Source organism: Chrysoperla carnea, chromosome 1, assembly GCF_905475395.1.
Source record: "Chrysoperla carnea chromosome 1, inChrCarn1.1, whole genome shotgun sequence".
Classification (NCBI taxonomy): Eukaryota; Metazoa; Arthropoda; class Insecta; order Neuroptera; family Chrysopidae; genus Chrysoperla; species Chrysoperla carnea.
In genome coordinates, this window is record NC_058337.1 from 97401500 (window position 1) to 97429304 (window position 27805).

The 27805-nt window shown below is 28.5% G+C and overlaps 1 protein-coding gene across 2 annotated transcripts in view; it reads left to right on the forward strand.

The window, feature by feature from the left end:
* The window catches only part of LOC123290888 (serine/threonine-protein kinase 25), a 107077-nt gene extending 81820 nt beyond the window's left edge, over positions 1–25257 (forward strand). For both annotated transcript variants that reach the window (XM_044871250.1, XM_044871249.1), the window contains exons 2-8: positions 9546–9770; positions 14140–14649; positions 14711–14856; positions 15580–15799; positions 15868–16242; positions 16593–16798; positions 23750–25257. In XM_044871250.1, coding sequence (XP_044727185.1) covers positions 9546–9770; positions 14140–14649; positions 14711–14856; positions 15580–15799; positions 15868–16242; positions 16593–16798; positions 23750–23762 — 1695 coding nt within the window. In that variant the 3' untranslated portion in view covers positions 23763–25257. The remainder of the gene's footprint in view (positions 1–9545; positions 9771–14139; positions 14650–14710; positions 14857–15579; positions 15800–15867; positions 16243–16592; positions 16799–23749) is intronic.
* The last annotated feature ends 2548 nt before the right edge of the window (positions 25258–27805 follow it).

Consider the following 27805-nt stretch of genomic DNA (forward strand, 5'->3'; position numbering starts at 1 on the left):
CAGATAAATAAAGTTTCTAGCTGAAGTAATTTTTTTTTCTACTTCCTAGCTTCAAAATTGATCGAAATATACCTATTTTTAAATGGTGAATTGTTTGCTCATTGTCATTGAGGATCCGAAATTGCTCGAACGTCGAACCACTAGGCAGTTGTCTAATCTGCCTAATGGTTATTATAGAATCAGTACTATATTAACCATTAGGCAGATTAGGGACCGCTTAGTGGTTAATCCGGCCCTTCTAACCAATGAGCAAAAGTTAATTTTTAATAAACCTCGTTAGTACAGGTCAACGTCAGAGTACTGATTCTCTACAAGTTTTTTGCTCTACAAATTTTTGTTTAAAACTGTTTTTTGTAAATCCTTTTTTTCGAGTTACAACTCAGCTTCAAGTTAAATGAAATACACAGCCAACCGATTCGCATTTTCTCAAGATTTTTCTTCCTTACTATTCATCAGGTGTAGGGGATCACCAGAAAGTATTCGCTGAACACGCACACTTTTGCTAAGACTTCTATGAAAGTAATGTTTTTCTAAATGATTTTTACAGTATTTCAAAAGAATAATACAAGGAATACAAGAAAGAAAAAAGATAATAACAATTATTTTTCAATTTATTTTAAGCTTATACATCAGAATCGATAGAGTAACAGGAAAAAGAAAAACTTTAATAAATTTTATAAAAAAAAAGAGAGCATCTGGTTATTGTCTTGATCAGCTAAATACAGATGATGATGTTGCGAGATGTATGAAGAAAAAGAAATTAAAAAGGTTTATGCGGTGTAAAATCTTTCCGAAAAAAAAAATGAACCCAATTATAAAAAGAAAGTGGAAGACAAATCTATCGTTTATTATATATACTAAATATGCCATAGAAATACACTGAATGTGTAATGAATCATTGGGTAATCAGATTCAAACATTCTAAGACTAAGATTCAATTTGTCGAGAAAAAAAATTTGATTCAAATTTTATGATTTTTATTATCGGAATGTATAAGTATTAATTTCTTATTACTAGCTTGATAACCGCCCAGGTTTAACAGTAAAGACTGGTAAAGATCATTGTTTGATAGTCTACAGCTCATTTACTCTCACTTATTCCCCTTCCATAACACTCAAAACAAGGATAGGGATGGTTTTATACATGCAAAAGTATATGTACAGTTTTCAATTTTTTTTAAATGTAAAGTAGTCATATTTCATTGAGTATATCAGAAAAGATGGCCATGAGTTGTATTTAGTTACCATTTTTACAGGATTTATGATTCAAAATGATGCTGATAGATTAATTTTTTAAAATCTTAATTTAATTTAATTTTAATATATCTTTATCAATTATAGCTCATGTGTTATTCCTGATGTATGAGCTATTTCTGTTGCGTGGTTTAGAAGGGGTTAGCGGTTAAACAGACAGACAGACCAGACATGGACACACTTTTGGACTATGTATAGTCAATCAAAATATTAGATTACAGAACAAATATGTACGTGTTCCTTTTTTTTCTCAAGGAATGTTTTCGGTACGTGTTCCTGAGTGACGCGTCTTTCTCGTCAGATATTAGTAAATAAAAATTGCATTCATCTCTTAACTCCTCAATTTTTAATATTCACAGTCCACTTTTTTATATAATCATAATCGAATAAATACAACATAAAAGAGTTCGTTTTCTGATACTGAGTTTTGAGGTAAAAGTATATGTAACTGCAATCGATTATATCCAAATGGCAAAGTTTTTTAAAATAACGTGGAACCTAATTTGTATTAACACGTTCTGTACGTTTTTTTTTTTATATAAAATAATAGTAACCATGTAATAATAATTGTGAATACAAAATGAATTGAATGGATAAAAAGAAAAGTATTATAATAGTAATAAAATACAATTTCTTGCATCATTACATTGTTCACGATTTTATCGCGAAATCGAATCCTTATACTTACTTAGTATATATTGAATACCACCAATATGGGGTATCCGAAGCTATTAAAATTTTAAGAAGAACGTTCTCTTGCAGGTTTTGGGTCCGATGCAGGTTAACCGAATAGGTCTCAGTTGAAAAATAGGAAGGTTCAGTTTTTAAAATTTTTATATTACTGAAATAAAGGATCTTAATACTAGATATTATTGATTTATAAATAATGTGAAAATTACCTTTTTTTTAATTTTGACGAATTCAATTTTAAAAAAGATCTTTTGATGCGTTTTCTTCTTTTTGGTCCCCGCATTTTGACCGTACTCACAGTGTGATGAATCACATTTTTCATGAGACTTAACAGAAATTAGAACTTTAACTCAGACTACTACAAATTGACAAATAGGGCTGATTCTTATTTTACTTAGAGTCAGAGATGGTTGGAGATATGGAAAAAAAACTATTAGAAAATGTTGCTTAGAATATTTTTTATCTACATTTACCGACCTTCATGAAAAAATTCGTATTTTTAATTTTTTCATTATTACGAAAATGCAGGTTTTGGCAAAATACTGTAAATTTTCCAGTAACCGGCCTAAACCGTATTTTAAAACACTATCATACCATGTATATATGAAATATATCAAGTTGTACTAAGTTTAGTTCCAAGTTTGTAACGCTTAAAAATATTGATGCTATGAACAAAATTTTAGTATAGGTGTTCATAAAATCACCTAATTAGTCCATTTTCAGTTGTCTGTCTGTCTATCCGTCTGTGAACACGCTAACTTAAGAAGGTAAAGAGATTTCAAGCTGTAATTTTTATAACGTGCTTAGGACGTAAGAAGTGAAGTTGAGTTCGTAAATGAGCAACATAGGTCAAGGGCTTGGGACTGTAGGACTCATCTTGTAAATCATTAGAGATAGACCAAAAATTGAATGTAGAAAATGTTTCTTATAAAAAAATAAACAATTTATTTGAAACATTTTTTCGGAAATATCACTGTTTACCCGTGAAAGCGGAAATTAGTTTGGAAATTTATATAGTATGTATTATATGGGTATATCACTCATGTGTGTGTGACACATTAGTCGTTTATATATATACGACTGTGGGCTATCTAAGAGTGTCTCTGTTTACTTACTTACACGACATTAAAAAACAAACAATTGCGTAATCAACATTATCTATACATGGTATTTCGACAATTAACTTATTTTTAGTGTTAACTAATAAAAATTATTAAAACAATTGGCACACCGCACAATGAACTTTTAAATAATCATATACCTACCTAGCTATATGTTTTATTATTCTCTAAAACATATTAAAATGATGTATAAACATGAACATGTATGTATGTATGTATGTATGTAGGTAGTATATGGGTATTGAAATCACGCTATAATTTTTAATAACAGACAACATCAACATTTCGTGATAACTAAGTTTTTTTCTAAATAATAATTGAAAGTGTTCTTGTATATTATTTGATTGTAAATATTGTTTTCAACAATGATAAAGTGTGAACAATGTGTTTACATTTAGGTAGGGTCTTCTATACTATAGGTAAAGCTTTAGTGATATTTGAAATACAATTTTAATTTGAAATGTGTTCTTTATCTACAGGGTGGTCCATTTTAATCTATGCATCTGAATATCTCGCCAGAGGCGCCACCTATTAAACAATAACCTCAAAAAAGTTTATAGTTTGACAGGGAAGAAAAATTTGACAGGGACACCATGTTCTGACATCAGATTGGATCTAGTTCTTCGGGCTACACTAAAATATAATATTTTTGCAAGTACGTCTAAATTACTCGATTAACGCTTTCCGTAAGCATAGTTACTTAACTTTTTACAATGAGCGTATTTTGGATTTTCTATTTTAAAAAAAATGACTTGCTTATACCTTGTAATAAAAAACTAAATACTGTACTAGTGTAATACTGTATTTTTAATCTCATTTAAATACAGTACCTGTTTTTGCGTTTTTTTATTTTCCACTTCAATTTCGAAATATTAAGGTGGAATTAAAAAATAAATCATCCTGTATCCTATATAATCGTGCTGAAATTCATAACTGATAACTTTTCCTCAACAAAACCATCATATAGAAATAAGTTATAATACCTGCAAATTCCAAATGAATAATTTTGTTTACACATCACTCATCAGTCACTTCAAAACATATTATTTGAGTAATCTATATTGTGTGCCCATTCGTACACGCTGCTCAAATATTACATAAATGTTACTGTTTTGAAAATTATATGGCCCAAGTTTATTAAATTTGTACGAAATCAAACAGTGGAATTTTTATTATTTTAATAAAGTATTCGAATATTATTGGCCTACAAGGATCACGCTCATTGGCCAAAAAGTAGTCACCTGATCGAAGCTGTTTGGCTGACGTCACAATTTGCAAGATACCTGGAGCCATAGACAAACCTTAATATGACGATTCAATCATATGTGGAGATATAAGTATTTATTTCCTATGATTAGCTTGATAACCGCCTGCTTCGCTGGGTTGAAAAGTCAAGGCTAGTGAAGACCACTGTGTTATATAGCCTTCACCTTCCTTACTCTCACTTACCCCAATTCCATAACACTCAAAATAGATAAAGGGATTGTTTTACAAAAGTATGTGTACAGTTTTCAACTTTTTTTTAAATATAAAACAATCATAATTCATTGAGTACATCAGAAAAGATGGTCACGAATTGTATTTCGTTTACCATTTTTACAGGATTTATGGTTCTAAATGATGCTTCAATCATATGTGGAGTGGAAATGAGTGACACTAGCGTATCTCTTGAGGGTTACACGAACTATTTAGAAGTTAATAACATCATCTTTTTTGACTGTTCCATGAATACCTTACCTAGCCGAGCTGTTATAATATCGGCTTCTTGTTTTGAAGATAGGTGGGTCAAATCAGATCAGATAGGTGAATTTACATAGAGTATACAGGGGTGGGTCATTTTTATCTTTAATTGTTAATACCACGTTTTGTCCAATCAAAAAATAACTTTATCCAAAGTTGCTGAGTTTAATAGGGGGAGGGGATCATATTCTGACATCATATTGAACATAGTTCTTCGGGTTTCTTTAAAAGCCAACTTAGATCCTAAACGGTAATAGATAGAATAACACATTAAATTAGAAAGTTGATAATTTTCGAAAGAATGGTTTAGGTAAATACTATTAGTTTTTTTATGGGGATCAACTTTCTAATTTAAAGTGTTATTCTATCTCTTACCGTTTAGGATCTAAATTGGCTACTAAAGAAACCCGAAGAACTAGGTCCGATCTGATGTCAGAACATGATGTCCCCCCATCAAACTCTACAACTTTTGTGTAAGTTATTTTTTGATTGGTTAACTATAAAACGAGCTATGAATCATTATAGATTAAAATGACCCATCCTGTATATAGTAAAATGTGTGTTTTTTGTGACACAGAGATACCATAGTTTTTGATGCATCGTGTAAAGTTAAAAATCTTTGTATGCTTATCAAATAATTAAATGAATATTGAAAATCTAAACAATAATTCAAATGAAATATTTCCTTATCACATATGATGGTTGTACGACCCTAGTGATCCAAGTATCATTTTTGTTAAAATTAATATTCTGACCTGTGGGTACAAAAACATAATTATTCCATGCCAAACTTATTACTCTGAGAAAATTTAAAATCGAATATTAATTAATAAAAACTATTAATACGTCTTTTTTCGAATATTCCAAAAATAGACACTTCCAAAAAAATTGTCTTTTCCGTTTTTTTTTTTTTGTATTAAAAGTTAGTTTGAGTCCAAAAAATGACATCTAAGCTATCGAAACAAGGTAATATAAACATCTTTTATCAATGGTTTTGAATCCAAAGACTTTATATATATAGAGAACGTGAGAATCTGCTAGTCTCTAAGTGGATGCGATATGATGAATGAGAGAGAAGACTGCCAAGGAGTTCCCCTGTGTCCCTGTCATACTCATATATCATAATCATATGAGGCAAAGATTTCTCTCTCATTCATTATATCGCAAATTTTGGGCCCTGGCGTTCTCCAGTTGTATCATTGCGTCATGTATCATGGCACACGATTCTGAAATGTTTTAATGTCGCAATTTTTTTAAGCGAGTTTATTTATTGCAAAACACTTTTAAATGTTGTTATTATAAGAATCATATTTTTGGTCCCTACAATCGATTCAACGTGTTTTGGTACATCGAAAATTTATTGGAAGTGTCTATAGTTTATAATTATTTTCTTTATAAATAAAAACCGGTAAAAATCATGAATTTCCATACAATTTAAAAGTACATTTTCTTTATTTTATCACAAATAAAAAATTGTGACTTGAATCACTATATAATTCTATACACTCCATATAATGATTAAAATAAGTAGCAAAGTTTTCTATTCATTCAAATATTTATTTTCCTTAAATAATGATATCATAAACAAACACTCGCATACTTAATTATCACACATTGCAGTAAAATGATGAAGATCGACATACAATTTAAATTATATAGGTACATAAGTTAAAGTTGTTACAAAGATTATCAATTTATAATTATGTTATGTAATTAGAAATTGTATTTTAATAATAATAATTTTTATTTTATTTACAATAGGTAATTTAAAATTTATTCATCAAATTATTAATTAATCATTATTTTCCCGAGCATCTGTGTAATAATTAACCTATTATATGAACCTAGCAAAATCTTTTTATCTGGGGAGAATCAAATCCGATTAGTGAAAACCGCATCGAAATGTAGTGATTGATTTACTCCTAATTCATTAAAATATTTTCAATAGCCAATCGTTGAAACTTAAGAATATTCGTCGTTTTTTGAGGCATTCAAAATCTTTATGTGATTTGTTACCATATATTTTTCACTGTAGAATAGCATGGTGTTTATTAGACTTTACCAGAGTCACTAACTCATTAGCTATTAGAGAATCGAATAAAAATGGCAGTGAGTTTTGTTCTATTCACATTTTACCCCAATGTACCACCAGATAGGCCTTCAGCCTGAGAGTAAACTTCGGCCTTGTTTTTTATGTATAGGCAGTTTTTAAACACAAATATGTTAAAAATTTTGCAAATATACGGCAAAACTTGATAACATTTTTTATAATGTTGGTTATTTTAAGTGAAAAAAATATATGTCATTCTAATGACATAAAATAGTTTTGGATTATTTTGTGCCATTTACGATGAATAGTATCTTCAAAATAAGACCACAGTCAATAATATTGATGAAGTATTAAGGGATATATGGAATCCTGACAAAAATACCATTAGAAAAGTAATATAGGAAAATTTTTTGAAATATTTATAAGCCTTTCTAAGGTGGCCATGGCCATTGAACTGACAAGCATCCTACTTATCAAGCTATTTCTAATTATCAAAACCATCGGGTGGGTATTTTGAATGATTAGTTTTTTTTTAATAATCAAAGAATCGGAAAACAATTTTTTGTTCCAAGTAGTGCAATTTGCGACATTTTGATTCTTTTACTTGAATTTTTTGTTTTGTAGTTTTTTTAGCTGCGCGTATAATTGTTTTTTTAATTGTTATCACCTATGCCATTTTATTTGTATTACAAACCGCAAGAAACCATAAAAAATGTTTATACTGATAGATCGTTTAAATAACCCGTTTTGTTAAAGTAGTTTTTTTCTCAGTAACTCTGATAGATTTTCTACTCTCTAAAAAATTTTTAATAACCTATTTTCGAACAAATTATGCAGAATGTTACATTAAGTAATAAATCTTATAATTGATCAAAAAATAATAATATTGTTATACAGACTGTCTCTAAAACGTCTTCACAACACTCAAACCAAATTAAATACAGCTGCTCAATAAATCGATTTAGCTAAACTTGCTTCGTTTGAGAATTCGGTAGTCCTAAAGTTGAAGAATTAAGTTCGTTTTTTGTAACTTAACTCTAAACGTGAAATGCTATTTTGCTAAAACTAAATATGTTGACATTGTTTTATAGAACAAAACAGCCCACAGGATTGTGCCCTTTGAAGACAGTCCATGTGTAATTCTTATAGGCCCCAATTTAAATTTTCATTTAAAAATGGTTGACTTACAAAAATCAAATATTAAAAAGAAAATTTTGATTAATATTTAAATGATAAATGTATACAACTTATAAAGTTTTATTATTATTTTTATGAATTTAGCAAAATATGTTTTGCACCTAATAAAATTTTTAATGCAAGTGATGATCCAAGTTATAAATTATGTACCTACTTGAGTGTTTATGAGAGTCCTCTACTATAGAGACGAGTTAAATGTGTAATGTAATAATTCTAGATCATATCTCCGTATGTATGATTTATTAACTGGAGGGTGTTACAATAAAATCTCATTTAATGTACACAAACTATAATTGAAAATTATAATTACAATGTTATTAAATAAATAGGACGTACGAAAGGATTGTTTTGTTTTATTATCGAAAACTATATTATTATAGGTATTTGTGTCACAAGTAATAACATGTTGTTTTACAATAATAACGGCGAAATTATAAAATAGAGCAGGCGCTAGATAGATTTGAGTGTGTAAAAGTAGAGGACCGCATTTTGTCAATTTATTCTTATTCAGAAAAGATTATCGATTAATTTTCCGGATGTTGCCAGAAATCCTATTGATCCAATTTTCGCATGTCACCCCTCCCCCCTCCATAGACACAATCTAATGTCAATTTTTTCCACCAAATAAAGCCACCTGTTTTTTGGATAATTTTACGTCAAAAAGGCTGCCTTGTGATGTTTTCTTAAAGTTCACCATATTTGAGTTATTAACAGTTGTTTTCAAAGATGAAAATTAATGCGAATAAATTAAATAACCATCTTTGAACATTTTTTATAAAGATCTGAAGAGTCATTACAGATTGTTTGATTTTAAAGCTTCAATTTTAATTGTTAAAAATTGTTTAAAAACTTGTTTTTAAAAACCTCGGGTAGCTTTATTTGGTTCAAAAAATTGACATTTGGCTATTTCTGTGCAGGAGAGGGGGTATACAAAAATTGGACCAATAGGATTTAGGACCAACCCTAAGTTTAAAATTGCTTTGGTGCTCGTACTACCTTATTCTATAATTTTTCCTGAACAATAATCAATTTACAAAATGCGGTTCTCTACTTTTGCACACTCAATTCTATCTAGTGCCTGCTCTAAATAGAAATAATGATACAAGAGCTATTATAAATAATTGAATGTTGAATATCAAAAATCCAAATGTTTCTAATATAAAACTCTACCTGCTGAATAAATAATTAATTAAACTGTAAATTTTAACTAAAAGCACCAACCTATAAAAATAAAAATCCAAAATCTTAAATTTAAAAAAAGTTCTGAAAGCTTCTTTGTACAATCTTAATTAAAATTATTACGTCACACGATGTTTTACGAAATGTTTTCTTCGAACGTTTTCGTTTGAAAAGTTTTTTAGAACTGTACGTAATTTTCAAATTAGTTTGAAAAAATAAAAATTCTTTTGTTATAAAACTTTATATGTGATCTTTCCACTTTAGTCAAAAAATATTTTGTTCAACAATTTAATTCTGATTTTTTGTTTGTTTCAGAAGGTGGATCCAGAATTGATCTTTACAAAACAAGAACGAATTGGGAAAGGATCATTTGGTGAAGTATTCAAAGGTATTGATAATCGTACCACGCAGGTCGTGGCAATTAAAATAATTGATTTAGAAGAAGCTGAAGATGAAATTGAAGATATACAACAAGAAATTATGGTACTATCACAGTGTGATAGTCCATTCGTTACAAAATATTTCGGGTCATATCTTAAGGTAAGCTTTCTTATTGTTAACTTAATTTTAACGTAAAGGTGTGCCACATTCAATAGTTCTATCTTATTAATGGTACGTCGAATCCGTGCCGTCTTAGCCTTTTAAAAGCTCTATGCTCTTTAAGGAATACATAGCTTACATCAGAAGAAGCAATAAATTTCATATGTGAACAGGTGGCCAAATTGACGAATAGAATAGAGGAAACCTGATCGGATGGAAAAACTTTAAACAAATTTTCTGCTTAGAATTACACCCCCTATATTTTTACACAGTAGTTTTGGAGCATTCCATTTGTATATATTTATATTTGACGCATTATTTTTACCTTTAGGGTTGAATTTTCTTGTCACGTAAAAAATTTATAATTGTCTTATATTTTAAAGTACACTTTTTATTGAATTTTTTTTTAAATTAATTAATTATTTCCAATTTTCGCAATAATTATATTATTACTGGCCGATATACCCGAAATACGAAACAGCCTATAATAAGACATGTCACGTATAGTAATTTGAAATCTACTAACTTTTTTTATCTATGAACTTATATCTTCTTTCTTAATTTCTTATCTGTGAACTTTTCTTATTTAAAGATTGTGTCATGGCTCTATCCATTATCAAATTTTGCTTATTCGATTGAATTGTGAAATTTAATAACTTAAAAATTGAAATGGAATAAACGTGTTAAGTATTACACCAAAATAATATAATTTTATAGCCTTAAGCTGTTTGTATAATGTTTGTTTATTTATCAAAATAATAATAACACAAAATTATAATACCGTTTTACCATTGCGTGTTTTTTTGTTGACCACAAAATTTGTTGCTATGGTATAAAAATAAAATTGTTGTAATTCAAATCGGGGCCTCTTAAGGCCGTTCATTACCTATAGTTTGAGGCGTAAGAGTTATGAGAGGCAAAATATTTTAAAAATCAGGCAAATTGCATCAATACAACAGATAATTTGTTGTTTCTTCTTCCTCGTCGCATTACTCGCATACATTGCCATTGGTAATTCCTCATTTTTTCATATTGATTTCAATGGCAGGGTTTCCCGTGATGACTCCAGTGATTGTGCACACTAGGCCTTATCTTATGATTTAACAGTCTATTTGTGCCATTGATATCAATCTTCAGATACAGATTCCGAATAATAAAACAATCATCTCAATCCTACCATATCTCCCCGAGTTTTGTTTGTGATTTTATCGATAGTATCTTTTAGCAATTTGCTCGCTGACAGCGATGAGTCAATCTCCCATATTTCTCGCCACATCTTGACTAGGCAACCATTGCCAACACACTTGGCCATTGTGTATCCAGGACTACGCTTATCGACAACGCCATCGATCAACTATCTTTGATCTTGTCACCGTTGATGTAATTCACATAATTATAACCTAGCTATCTTGTTAATTTTTGTCTCGGTCGCTTAACAGCTTAACTGCTCTCTTATTGCGCATATTTTCATCGGTAGTATACTGCAACCATTCTCCAGTAAACAATTCTTGAATGTCGAGTACATCTTTTTACAGCCACATAGGCATATATTGATGTGGCTTGTTCTCACGGACATAAGCAAAAAAATTAAATGTTGAATTGTTACTTATTTTAGGTTATTCAGCCACTATAGTCAAGTTTATAAAAATTTGCTCATATATGCATGTGTATACTATTTATGACAACGGTAATGTTACTGTACATAATACTTAGACGTGGTGTGTATACATATACTCAATACACACACACACACAACTTGATTTTTATAAGTTCAGTAATTATGGAAAACCGCTAAATTTCTTCAAGCTATTTTGCTTAGCTGAACTTACGGTTATGTTAAACAGCTGATTCGGCAATTCAATTAAAGCATATACTACGTTGGCTCTCATCTTCTTATCTCCATGAATATTGGATCTTCAAAATAGGGCATCATATTTTAAACAGATTACTTAATGGGATCCACAATACTTAATGGGATCCTTAAATCCTAAGCATTACAAGCTTTTGCACGTATGTATGTGAATGACCCAAAAAAAAAACATTATTTTTACTTTTTAATGCCATAAAAATACTAGTAATATGTTTTTTTTTAATTTACTAATACATGCTGAAGGCTGCGATTAAAGCAAAGTTTCTGAATAATTTTATTACACAATTAAAGCGCATGTCATCATCATGATTAATAAAAGCAATCAATAAATAATATAGAATACAAGCCCACTTATTATTTATTGCAAATTATTATAATATATTATTTATTAATTTACAATAAATTGACTGTGACGCAAGCCATCCATATCTAATTTGTTATAAATAATTAAAGTTGGTACAATAAACATAATATTGATAAAAAATATACTCATACAACTTAGTGTACACATATTATTTTCTAAACAAAGTTATAATGAAGAAACACCAGGACTTCTCACAGATACTTGAATCATAACTCGCAAAGGAAATCCGAGTTTGACAATTGTTACGCATGTGCAGAGTGAATTTTTTGTGCCTAAATATCATTTTTCAAGACCAAAAAATAAATTATATTTGTTTAATAGCTGTAACTCCTTTAAAATAAAACACACCCCTCAAATCATCGCAAGGAGGAAAATTTACGATATCAAATCCCCCGAGTCTCAGAACATTGTTTTGCAGGTTGCTTTTTTCAATTAGTGCCCATTTCCGAAAAAAAGAACATAAGCTTTCCAAAAATATTTTCACATTATCGGTTCCATACCCGGTATGTACCAAAAATGTGTATCACGCCATTTTCAATATTTCTGAAGTCGGTTTCAATCTCTGAGGAAATTCGCTTAGCTAACGCAGCTACTGCGCTACGAATTTTTTAATATTAGTATCGGCCTTTACGATTTATAATTTCTGATATTGTTCTAATAGCATTATTTAGTGTAAATTTCAATAGTATATATCACATACTATTATTCTAGTTCTAGTTGTATATTGTTTGTTTATTATTATAATGTTTTTGTTACTGGAGGGCGCAGTTCCGCATCCGGTGATTAAACAATAAACATATCAGAATATCAGATGCACTTCACTTCGCTATTGTATGTTCACTATATTTAGTACCATATATATTCACCTTAATATTACTATCTACTTCCTAGAACATACTTTAAATGACGCTGCGTTTTCAACTTTATCGTGCTAGTATTTCTTTCTGCTTTTACTTCCAAAGAATTTTTTGCATGTAAAAGGCACAATAAACAATTTTTAACAATCGAGTTTTATCACTACTGAATTTCGAATATTTCTTTTCTTATTGAAATTAGGTAGGGATGATGTACGGCTTGGATCTGAGAGCGAATACTTTTAACGCGGTATTTACGGTAGTAAAACAACCTAATTTTGGTATGGCAAATTAAAATTTAATTCTTTAATTATAAAACTAAATTTTATTAAAATTACCGCCACACAAAACTGATTTGAAAACATTTTTTTAACTATAAGAATGCACCCTATAAATATATCCACTCATAACCAAACTCTTGAATTGGGTGAAAATTTTCCTCAAAAACGGCTTCAGTACTTTTCTAGAACATATCTAAAAAATGCGAAAGTAATTCTGTCAGTCTATATGTTATAGCAGGTTGGAATTTGAGTAATTTTGACGATAATCAGCTCTTATGTCGCAACCGTTTTGCACAGTGTAACAAAAACTATTCCTTGGAAATTGTTAGATAAAACTCGAATAATCATGATTCACTACAATTTTTATAAAAAGCAAACAAACCTTTGCAATCAATAATAAATCATTTTAGAATTTGATTTCCTCTAAGTATAAAAAAAAGAAAGAAATACAAATACAAATCTTAAAAATTAATTAAAGTTTACGAACTATTAAAAAATTCAATTGAATTAAAATTGGAAAATGAAGTTGCTTAGAACTGTCAGAAAAACAATTCGTAATACTATTTCAAAATCAATTATTAATAAAATATCTGTCAAGTGTTTAGCCCCAATTTTCGACTCTATAAGAGGTGAAGTTTAAAAAAAAAAAGTCATTAAAAGCTCTAATTTAACTGTTTTTTTATACAGTTCCCTTTCGTTTCTCGTATTAATTTTGGGATCTTAAAGCTATTTAAATATTACTTTCCGTTTGTCTCACTTTACCTTAGATAGTCTATATCACAGATTCTTCGACTTATGCAAAATTTGGTACAAGGATATACTCAAATTAATCATACATAAATGTGAAAATTCTGTAAACTCACTCAAAGTAAAACCCGTGGGGGGAAACTTTGAGGTTTTGTGTAACCAAACTAGCTAGTAAACACCATATTTTGAACATCATTAAATTTCCTAAAAATTATAGTGCATATAATAATATTGTTGTTTTTATTTGTTACAGGGTACAAAATTATGGATTATTATGGAATATTTGGGTGGTGGTTCCGCTTTGGATCTCATGAAAGCTGGTAGTTTTGAAGAAATGCACATTGCTATAATACTTCGTGAAGTATTAAAAGGCTTAGATTATCTTCATAGCGAACGTAAATTACATAGAGATATAAAAGCCGCTAATGTCCTATTAAGCGAAATGGGTGATGTAAAATTAGCTGATTTTGGTGTTGCGGGTCAATTAACAAATACAACAAGTAAACGAAATACATTTGTGGGAACACCATTTTGGATGGCACCAGAAGTTATCAAACAATCTGCATACGATTCAAAAGCAGATATATGGTCATTAGGTATTACAGCTATTGAATTGGCTAAGGGTGAGCCACCAAATTCTGAATTGCATCCAATGCGAGTTTTATTTCTCATTCCAAAAAATAACCCACCTCAATTAACTGGAAATTATACAAAACAATTTAAAGAATTTGTGGAAGCTTGTCTAAATAAAGATCCAGAAAATGTAAGTGACAATGTAAATGACAATTGAAATTAGTTTTTTATATTGAAATTTTATTTTTTAGAGACCTACAGCCAAAGAATTATTGAAGTTTGCGTTTATAAGAAAAGCAAAAAAGAATTCATATTTAATAGATCTTATTGATAGATATAAAAAATGGAAATCGCAAAGAAGTGAAGAAAGTGAAACTGAATCTGAAAATTCTGATTCGTAAGTTAAAATTTTGCTAACTAAATTTTCTCATGGGTGAAAAGTAACAATTATTTTTAGGTGATTAGTACTTGTATTTTGAAGACTAAATCTTCCGCTTAGTAACTTTTTTCGTTCAAAATTTTTTCTTACCATCAATATTTTTAAGCGTCACAAACCTGGGATTAAAGTTAGTATACCTTGATATATATTACATATAAACAGGGTATAATAAAGATTGTGGGATTTTACAGTCACAGATAGTGTTATATAAGAAATAAGAAAATGATTCTCTTAAGACTTGTGTCAAACAACTGTATGAACTCGAACAAGCACTTCTGTTCTGCATATAATTTTTACAAGTAGTCGAATATATTAATTGTATACAGTTAAAAGCGGTTTACTAAACAACACTCCCGGCATCGTGTCGAACTTATCAAGGAGTTAAATTTAATAAATAATAGAAAGAATTAGTTCGCAAACGACTCTAAAAATTAATTTGTCTTTTTTATAACTTTTTATTTGATGATTAACGCTCCTCTGCTTCTATATATTATAATATTGTTGAATTATTGGAATTTTTAACTAAAATAATACAACTATATTGATTTTTTATTATTGTCAAAGCTTTAGAACAAGTAACAAAATTTAAAAAAATGCACAACAAATATTTAGTTATATTTACGCACCCTTTTTAGAAATTATATTAACGAATTAATTATAACGAATAACATTTACTTGTAGGGAAGAATCAAAGCAAGAAAGTGATTTAGATGAACCATGGATAATGACCGTTAAAGGACCACATTCAATAATGCCTCATACATTAGACGATCTCTCTTTAACACCGAACCACAAGGTGCCTCATAATAAAGTTCAAAATGGATCTGGTCCTCCATTAACTAAATCGCCGCCAAAAGATTCAAATTTAAATCATTATCGATCATCAGAAAAAGCAACACCGGTAAAAATTGTTTGATAATATCTAAAATAAATTTGATTAAAATAATTATTCAATTTTTTATTTTATAGTCGTCCCGTCCTGCGTCTACCGCACCACCACCACCAGCAGAAAATAGAAAGGAACAACGCGAAAGAGAACGAGAGCGTGAAAGAGAAAGAGATCGTGAAAGAGATCGTGAACAACAAAGAGATCGTGAACAGCAACAACAACAACAAAGAGAAGCATTAAAAGATCAACAACAAAGGGATAAACGAATGTCTAGGGAATTAAGTCCATTAGATCATCGGGGAAATAATGATCAGTCAACTGAACCAATTGTTGAAAAGAAATTGTCATCGAAACGAAGTAGTGATGGCAGTAACAGTCGAGATGTTTCTAATTCTAAATCTTCAGTGCCAAGATCACAGTGCTTATCAGGAGTTATTTATCCATTAATGTCCGAGGTATGTTTTTTTTTTTAAATACACTAGTAGTACAAGGTTTGACAACAAACTTAAACAATCGTTTATCATTGAGCTAATTTTCGCGTTAACTGCATTCAAATGCAAACGCGTTAACTGCATTGAACTGCAAAAAAAGGTTGTGTTAGAATTTAAATATCATAAAAATCAAGACGTGTAATTGCTTTAGTAAAACTCTTGTATAAGTTAATTTTTCGTGATTTTGGAAGAACATAATGAGTGAATTGATTCATAAAATTTTGTGTTTTTTTCAAATGTTTTCAAAGTTTACAACCCTAGTGTATGCTGATTCTATGTATTAATTTTTAATTATCTGTATATCTATTTTTTAGCTACAGCGAAAACAACATTATAATGGACGTGGTCAAGAATCATCACATAAAAATACGGATGTGATTGAAGAACTAAAAAATGCATTTGAAATTGCTGAAAGAACTAGTCCTGGTATTAGTGAATTATTTGTTAAAGAAATGGTGCAGAAATTAGTTCCATCATTATCTGAACAAAGACTAAAAGGCGTTATGGAAAAAATAATGAGGTACAATTATACACTGATTGATCCATGAAATTGATCCGTCGTTACAATAATAATCATCCTTTAAAAAAACAATTAACTACTTCTACACTTGGACAAATAATAAAAACCATGTAAATTTTCTTATTCTATACATGCTTTGTAGAGTGCCAAAATATGCATGTTGCATGATAATTAATTGCAAGCAAAAAACATGAAAATAAATCACGTTTATACTCATGAATCATTTCACAGATTGTTTTAGATTACATAGACTTGATCTAGCCAATAACCGTTTCATAATTTTTTGAAATTTACAAGCTTTTATTGAATACGGTTATTTTTGTATCACGTAAGATTATAGGATAAAATATAGATATAGAATTATAGGAGATCATTCTACTATATATTTTTAACAAACAAATGGTACCATAGATAAATGATTCAAACATATTAGCTTTTAGCTTCGAATTTCCAGTCAACCAAGTTTTATACCTTTTTCTAAAGTATTTCAATAAACGGGATAGCCTATTAGTTTCAAGTATAGACACGTTCCAAATAAACTGCTAATTAAAAATAAGTCTTAAAATTTTTCGTAGGTTTCCGTGTCACAAGATACGAGAACAGATCAACAAGATTTTTTGTGATTTTTTACCGTTCGTATCTTACAACACAGAAATCATGTCAAGTGAAGAAGGAGATCTGTTTTCACGCTCAGATTCGTGATGTATTATTTATGAACTATCTGTAACTAAACTTTTTCTAAATTAGGATTTTTTTTTAAATGTTCGAAATCAAATCAAATATTGTATTCGCTCTTTCGCCCAAAGTTATAAGTATAAACGTGTATTATCATATAGAATATTTCCATATAAAACTTTATTATTATTTACATTAGTTCAATTAACGTAGCTAGTCTATTGATGTATTCGATAGTTAAGTCTTGACAAATTATAATCATATAAATCACCCTGTACGTATCCTCAGTATATTGTGGTAAATTATACGAGATTTGCCGCTGGTAAAAACTTGCAAGGCGTTATTTCGACTGAAGGCATTATTGCTTACTGGCGGGACCACGTGTTTGTAGTTCCATTACTATTGTAACACTTCGGCTAGACCCAAAAAACTGCATACATTTTTTCCAATTTTTGCGTCATTTTTAACCTCCAAACAAAAAAAGGAGGTGTTATAAGTTTGACCCCTATGTGTGTGTGATCGTTATTGAGTATTCTTAGATATGTTTCAAGTGCGAGTTTAGGGTGCCTTATCCGAAACAACTGGAAAATATGCCATGATTCTCAAAATCGGTTTGGAGAAGGCTCTAAGGAAAAATTAATTTAATGGAGAGGGTTCTTAGATGTGTTTCAACTGCGTGTTTAGGGTTCCGTACGTGAAAAATTTGTCGTGGGTTTTTTAAATTTTGTCAATTTTACTTGTTATATTTTTACATACATTAGACAAAAACACTACACTTTTTGTTTCGTTACAAATACATAATATTTGTAGGTATGTAATTTTGGGTTCTACCAGGAAATATTTAAGGATAAAAAAAGTAAGATCTTGAAGATGCGCTACTCCAATATACTCTTAAGATTCAAAGTCTTGTCATGGCAATTGAAAATTCAAGACTATTTGTAAAAGGAAAGTTAAATATTTTTTCTGACGCAAGACAGGTGTAACGCCTCTCTTTTGCGAAAATTGTTTTGCTCTTTAGAGAGTCTTATTTTCCCCTTCTAATTTTATATACGTTTCATAGCCTTACGCTTTTAGATTGTCAAGCTAAAATATCGGTAATTAAAACTATCGGATAACCGAAATAATTTTATATCCGTAACCACCGTAACTGTAATCGGTCTAATATGATTCATGTATCCATATCCATATCCAAATCCGAAATTTCATATCCATAACATCAATAGTATAAAGTGATGGGAACGTATCACAGTGCATGACAGTCTTGTGTTTGACAGTGTTAAATTCAATCATTTAACCTTAATCTTGTACGACTCTCGTATAAACTACAGTAACATTTACTGAACAAAAAAAGCTTTTTTTATTATTTTTAAATTTATTAGAATAAATTTTATTTATAACAAGTTTTTCTTCCGAGAAAGTAGATCAAACGAATTTGTTTTCGATAAAATAGAAAAGCAATTTGCCGACAATAAGCCATAGATTTTCAAAATAATGTTTGAAATTTCCTAAAATAATAAACAAAATAAACGTGTATAAGTAATAATAATAAGTGATTGGAATATCCTATTTAGAACTACTGGCATGAAAGATTAACTATCGAATTTCTGTTATTATTAAGAATGTTTTACTAGGTAGATTTGATCGCCATAGGCCCTAATATGATTTGTAGGTGAAAAGTTTAATTATTCGCATGAAATAAACATACAATCAGTTAATAAAACATTATCTTAGCAATTTATATTAATTTACTTAGAAAAAAAAAGTAGGAAGATTGGTTCATCGTAGTCCATTTATTTGATAAATTGAATCATTTTTGTCTAGATAGTTAAACAAATTGACTTAGTCAAATTAGAGCGAAATTAGATGGTTGCAAAAGTACGGGTAGAATTTTTTTTTTACTTTTATATATTGGATAATAAAAAATAGTCGATATTTAATAGTATATGCCAAAACTTACTTTTTGGTAAAATAAACATTAGTACGGAAACCTCATTAAATGATGGCATATTTATAACTCTTATTTAGATGTTATGAATAAAGAAACACGAGCATAGTAATGCAACTAATGTATCATATGCCATTATTTAACGGCATTTTAAACTATAATGATATATTAATCTAGCAATCTAGTTTTTTTTTTCAAATTACAAACAATTTAAATAATTTTCCATTAAAATTGTATTTATTTTAATAGGGCTTTTCATTTTAAAATCACGATTCACATTTGTTTCGTACTAAATGATTTATAACCAATGTGATAAAATGAATAACAAATATCTTCTATCTTAGTCCTACTTATTGCTGTCAGTACGAAAAAATAAACTCTGCACATGCGCTTATGACATGATGAAAAGTCCTATTCAATCGTGAACTTAAATCTCGGCAAAAAATGATTAGATTTGAATGAAATATATCATATATCATCCGATAGCTTTAATTTCTAGTTTTTGAATCAATATCTCAAACATTTTTATTATCCCTTAATATTAAATGCGCAGGGCTGAAAAATCGAAAACTTCGGACAGGGATGTATCTTAAGAAGTAAATCAAAGATTTCTCCACCAACGTTGGGAAAAAATATATAAATGCTAAAGATTTAAATGTAACATATAGTACTAGTGATGAGAATGATATATGAAAGTTTCCGCATCTCATGCGATTAATTGCTCAAGGTCAAAGGGTCTGGGCAAATATCTCGACATTTCGATAATGAACTTTATTTAATTCATAAATCTATTATTTTACAAAACTAATATGGTGAACAAACTAAATTTGGCACGTAACTCATGTATCACACAACAAACTAATTGTAATACTTCGAAATAAACTAAGTAACGAATTTTCCATTAAGAGTGTCCGAACTTTAACGTTCGTTTGACAGGTATTATTTAAGATTATAAAAAAAATTACTAAAAAAATTATTTTCGTGCCAGTAAATGATATTTATTATGAATTTTTCTATAGAATCCAGTAATCCAAACGTTCCACTAATTCGGCATCCTCTGGTTTTTGATAGTGCCGGATTAGTGAGATTGTACTGCATATCATATACACTTCATAAGTGTAAGAAAATGCATAAACGTTTTTTGGATTTCTTTTAGTTCGTATTTAAAAAGCAAAAATGCAAAATTATGAATATTTGAGTCCCTGTGGAATAAACAAATACTAAAATAGTATACATAATATTGATGAAAATTTGAAATGCATATAAATTAAAATAACTAACTACGAAAATTACATACGTGGGATCAACATAATATTTTCGTTATTTTTTTACACAACTCACGATAAGCTGCTAATCATCTTTACGTAGCTATTACCTCTATTCGAAGTATTACTGTTTATTTATTTGCACAATTTCATTGCACTAACATTCTTCATTCTTTAAACGCTTTTTTAACACATAATTAATGAATAATACATATTATTTCTTATAATCGATATCAATTGATCTCATTAGCTGACTTGATTTTAATGTTATACTTCAAAATCTAGTATATTACTTGAATCAATATTATCACTTTGTCTTTTTAATTTATATTCATTTTACAGTCCTTCGATTGAATATATATATTAACCGCGAATAAACAGCCAAACTTTAAGGTTGTATTCCTTGACTAATTTTAAGCCGAAAATGCCTCTTACACTTATTAGCAAAGATTAAGACGTTAAGAGGACCTACGTGGTATATTAAATTTCAAAGTATATATATATCTAGCTCACGCATTTATCGATACCATTATAACAATATTGCAGCAATAAATTAGTTTGTATGTTGAAAATAAATGCAATTATATACGAAATTATGTAAATAAAAGGTGCAGTGAGTGTCCATAACTATTGGGTTTGGAAATAAATTGTAAAAGACATTTTCAACTTAAAAATATTCAAGGAATAAGTCCTAAGAGTTTGTTTATTCGAGTACACCCGTTATACCCTTTAAAATGGGTATAACGAAAAACATTTTTGTTGCTTTCCTGTCGTTATGAAAATAAATTATTCCATTAATATATTTTATCTCATTCATTTACTTTAATTTAAAAATTAGTTGCTTTGAATTTTGTCCACCAACTATTCAACGGATTTCTTTAATCGATTATTCGGAATAATATGTATTCACGGTATCACGTTAAAAAAATTAATACAAAGTGCTCAGATTTTAAACCGGAAAATTAAATAGGTCGTAGATCTCCTAAAACAACAAACAAACAAATTCATGTGAAATGGAAAGTTGTTGTGTTGTTAAATACAGTAAGTGATTTAATATTACGTAATTAGTCAAAGGGTGACGCTAAATATTAAAAAAAAAAGCTAAATATTTTAAATAATTAGTATACTTAATCACTAAATATTTTAAAGAAAAATTTGGAAATCCCATTGCTTTCGCAAAAATTTTAGATCCAATAATCAAAACTATTCTGAGTAATAATAAATAATCTAAATTAAATTGATTAATAAAAGGAAGTAATAAATAAAAGGTAAACAATTTTACTAATACAAATTACTCGAATCGATCAAACTATCAACATTTACTACAGCTGAAAATAACATATTTAAATTCGCTTAAAATTTAAACATAATTTTAATTTTACATATTGAACTGATTTTCTGAATAAGAAACTATTCGTTTTATTTTTTCTCTACAAGAAATAAGTCCTACAAAAAAAATTATATATATTTTTAATTAGTCAATTTAATTACAACCCTGTGCCGGATTTAGATAATGAACAATATGAATCCGGACCCATAGTCCATCTCAAAAAACACTCCACAAAAATGTTGCTATCCAAATTAATTTAGGAAAATTGTTATTTAAGAAACAATACATAATCAAAAGGGATTTGAAGTAGCAAATGTCAAGAGATCGCTCGGTGTTCTAACCTTAGTTGTCGCAGACTAATTAAATGAATTAATCAAATTTATTCACTGGCCAATTACTAAAACCGTGACACGAAACCTCAGAAAACGAATCTTGAAAACATACAAGTTATATTAACTTTTCTTTTTATGTATTGATTGGGTCGATAATTGACGAAAGTCCATTATAAATTTAATTTTTGAATTTTTCTTAAAAATTATTTATTTACGAAATTTGTCTCAAAATCACAGTCCCTTAATGGCAAAATTATAAATGAAAGTTACACTCTTAATTACAAATCAAACTTTCGTATAACCAAAATTTTTTTAAATCAATTTGAAAAATTCAAAATTTGTTTTTTATTTTACACTTTTCTTTTTATTGTTGGCAAATATTTACCTTTAAAATTTTTCGGATTAAAATCTGAGCGTTAACTACGACAATTGATTCATTGAAATTAGACGAAAAATGAAATGTTAAGAGAAATAAATCCAAAAAAATTACCTTCTTGTATTTGACGTGGGAGTTGATGGATGTCATTCGAATTTTATTGGATTTCGATGGCGTTTTTTAACTGTATAAGAGTTTGACAACCCTAAAATTCATATCAGATTTGTTCATTGGCGGTTTCAAAAATTACAATTTTGTTCAAGGGTCTCGCACGAGTAGGTAGGAAAATGGCTTTCTGTGAAACTTTTTCAAACTGCCCCTTAAATGTCCCGCGGATCATTCTGCACATATATTAAGTATATGACTACCGACTAAGATTACTGATAACTTCCTATAATTGACTCACAGTGTGCGAGACTATAGTTTGCAATATACGTATTGGACGCTACACCCTCAAGAACGCCACTTTAGCATAGATAGGAAATAACTCAAATTTTGTTGCTACAGGGAGTCGATTTACTACCATCATCAACGCGTTATTTTCTACAGGAAAACATATTTTGCTCAAACTTAACAATTTTTATGAGAAGAACCCTATTTTAATTGTTTAATTCCGTATTGTAAGTTTTTTTCTACAACTTTACTTATTATAGAAATTTCGATTTGTATAATATCTAGATACCCTAATTTGGGACTTTCTTTTCTACAAGGGTAGTTTCACATATCATTGTAAAATGTGATAAATTATTTGGATTTATTATTTATTTTTTTCAAATTTCAATGAAATAGTTTTGTCTTTTTACTCACTAAATTATGAAATGCTATTACATTTAAGAGTTTCTAAAAGTGATTGTAGGATAATAATTTTTTAACTTTGTGATACGAAGAGAAATTATTTAGTGGCATATTTGAATGTCTCTTAAAGTAAAAAATTTGTAAAACCTAAAACCACTTTAGAAAAAATATTTTACACTTAATTGAAATAATAATTTTGAATAATTAATTTAATTTTTATAATTTCGTTTCAGAGAAATGTCATAGAAGATAAACTACTAATTAATTACTGTGGGCAGCATTGTTATTATGATTAATTAATAAAACAATATATTTTAAATTAATATATATGGTATTCTCTATTGATACACATGACAATACGATATTTTTATCCTCAATTGAGAGCTTACTAGAATCACTGAAGATTAGCATAATAATATCATGAATAATGGCACTGTTATCATGTATACGCGTTTTTTATTTATTTTAAACTTTTATCTAATTAGATTAGATATTTAAAAAATTCAGTAGACATTCTTAACAAAACGAACAATGGCACACACCAAGCCAACAGAAAAAAGTAAACATATCTTTTTGTATATATAATTTACAAGAGTACGATGAAACCACTTAGTGAAGACAGCAAAATCATTATGGTTTAAAAAAATTTCATTTATTCTTAACAATGCCATTAAATTAAAATATTATTATACTCAAAAAAGCGATTTTATTCTAAACTAAATATCAACAAAAAAATATTGTAAATTCGAATTAAGTCGATAGGAATGTATCGACGATTTGGTCAATAAATTTAATAGTTACAGTTATTGTTTTGTAATTCCTAATGTGGAATAATTAGATTTTTGGGGTACTTTCTATTTTACAAGTTACAAAAATTCACTAGGCCATTATATAAAATTCACAAAAACTGAATATTTGCGATTTTTAATGACATTTTAATCACATCTGAAATAAGGTATTTAAAATAAAATAAATACCTATGTCCACCGGTTCATTTTGATGATGTCACTAATGTTAGATGTAATCGAGGAACTGTTAAATTGATATTTAATAGTCATATATTGCGTATAATACTCTTAAAGCCGACACACTCCATTTTTTGGAATAATTTTTTCATAGCTAAAATTTTTTCGAAATGAAATCAGATAGTCCACCAACACTGAGCAATGGCGATATTGAGAGAGTTACTCTTTTGTGGATTCAATATCTGTTAAATTTTAAGCTGGCGATGTAATTAAAAATTGACCGGGTCCATAATAATTATAATGTTTATTTAAATAGCGCAGCTTTTTTTAATATCGCCATAATTATTTTTAAAATATCCAAAATCATTTGGCAAGGCATTGGCTGAAGTTTCGCGTGCAAAATTCGAAAAAAGGCAATTTTATTTATGAGCTCTTTAGAACAGATATTGGATCTCTAACATTGTTTTATGCAACTTTGTTTAACTAAAGTCGACAATTGTCAAAGGGAGTTTTTACGAAATTGAGTCGTTTTCAAAATATTGAATCCCGAAAGTTAACAAATCGAATTTTTGTTTTAAAATAAACTAGCTTTGGTTTAATTGGAATTGGAATGGTTTAATTGGAATTGAGAGTATGTAAGATAAAAAATATTAAACTAGGATTTCTTTATCTTTTACTGAAGTTGTTGTTACCAAAAACCCCGACAATAACTTTTAGAACGATAGAAAATATTTAAAAAACTAGAGAAAATAAATCCTAGAATCGCTACCATTTTTTAGGTATACTCAATGTCACAAAAAATGCTCGTTTTAAAACATTCTAAGTGTTACTATTATAACATAACATATGATGCGTACGCTTAGAATGTTTTAACTGTGGCACTTTTTCTGACAGTGAGTGTACGTTTGGCATATGATTTTTCTATTTCCTATAGATTTTGGTTTATCTGAATCGATCTTTAAATTGTGATCGATCCAGTTCTCGCTTGGCAGACACTGAGACAACGAAGTAAATTTATATTTCTTACTTATTAATTATTATTATTTATAACTATTTATTTTTATTAATTGTTAATTTGGCAGTTCTTTTTTTACAAGTAGCATTGTTAAAACGACGGCGTTTTAGCAAAGACTTGAATATTCAAAATTTTAAAGGGTATTTTATCCTTTATAATGATTTTATATGAACGAAAAAAAAAAAAATTGTGAATTAGTATTACCATTTAAACATTTTTAGACAAAAATTTTAAAATACCCCATTAGCTTATAAAATATATAAAATATAATTAGTCGAAATAATCCTAATACTTTTAAAAACGCAAAAATTTGTAAGTAAATTATAGAGGAAATTTTCATTTATTACTTAATTCTCCAAAACAAAATGTGATTGCAGATTGCAAATATTTATTACACAAAACTTTCTCTTGTATAGAAATCAAAACAATATAAACAACTAATGGCTTTCAAAATCATAAATAAATGGAATTTCTAGCTCTGCAAAAAAATTTTTGAAATTGTTAACAAATAATATTTAAATAAGCAGTAGAAGTTATTGATCAATAGAATATTTTTAAAAAAAACAGTAAATTACTATAATATCTATGAATTAATTTGAAACAAATAAATATATATATATTAATTCTCTAGTTTACAAATATTTTTCTAAATGAAAAACAAAAACAAATTGAGAAATAATTTATTTTATGATAGTAGATTAAAAAAAACAATAAGAAAAATTGTTGCTATAAGTAGATAATTCAATTTCCGTGTTTAAACTCTCTGACCCTCAGTAAAATATTTATTAAGATGGAATTACAATATGTAATCGAAATAATTAAAAAGGTTGTAGATAATTTTGAATAGAATACATTAAAAAACGTTATAATTTCATTTTTTTTTTTAAAGTGATGATTTTTTTTACTGAATATTAAATATTAAAAAATATTTTATCCATATCTAAAATTTTTGAAAAAAAAATCGTACAAAAATAGAGACGAATTGAAAAACTCACGTATAGGATAATATATATCATAAATCTTTGTTTTTATAAAATCGTAAAATTTTTAATTTAATTAACTTAAGTTATTTACACTAAAACTTAAGGTTGTCTGATATGTCTTGTTGGTGAAATCAGCTGAATAAATTAATCAAAATACAAATGTATAACTCAAATTTTAAACAAAACCTTATGATAACAATAAAATAAAATTTACATTGACATGATGAAAATAAATTGTAAATTAAAAGCTCATCTGTTTGTGTAATTTTTTTTGGGTTTTATTGCCACAACTACGGTTAGATATTTACCAAAAGATGTAAGATTATATGCATTAATTATATTATCGAGCTTCAACTACTATTTCGGTTTCGAAATAATAGTTGTATACGTTGATAACTCTTTACTTGAGAAAAATTTATTGAAAATCCGTGATAAAAAAGCAATTTAAAATTCGTGAGAAAAACCTATTTATTAATATATATAGTTCGAACAAAAGTGTTTGAATGTTTTCTTTATTTCTTTCGATTCGATAATACCAACTGCTATCATTTTAAAAATAAACTCTTTACAAAAAACTATTCTGCCATTTTTTACTTTCGTAAAACGGTATATATATTTTTACAGATGACCTTGAGATGTGTGTTCTTCGATGTTTTTGAAAATATTTACATAAAAGGGCGGAAGGTAGTCAAGAAATCAAAACTACCAAAACACATTTCTTTAACATTAACTCAATTCTCACACAAAATTTTAATATAAAAAACGATGAAGGAAGGCTGGAAAACCTACATAAAGAGTTTCTAATTTTAAGCTCAATTTGGAGAGATTGTTGGAGGAAACTTTGCGAAACTCCCAATTGAGATGGAGGGTTGGAAACTTGTATTTAGTTTGATCTATTGTACAAAGTCTTAAAAACATAATAAATAGTTTCCGTGTTAAACGGCGACTCAGGTACACTCCGTGTATATATTATTCCTCCATCTCTCCCTTGGTACAGACTATATGTCTATATTATCCGAGAAAATAAGACTAATAACGAAGTTCTAATAATAATAACTGAGCCGTTGGTGGCCTAACCAACACCGATCTGATTATAAGATGTAAGGAATTAACAGTTACAAAATACATAAGAAGCTATAAAAATAATTATTTTCATTACAGCTACATTTATGTGAAATATGAAGTGATATTTTTATGGAATTGTAGATTATTCACTAAGGAATGCAATGAAGGCATAACCTTCATTTTTAAATTTGTTGTTTAGGCCACTTTGGCAACAAACGCCTACAAATATACTTGATTAAAATTTGACAGAGATTGATTGTA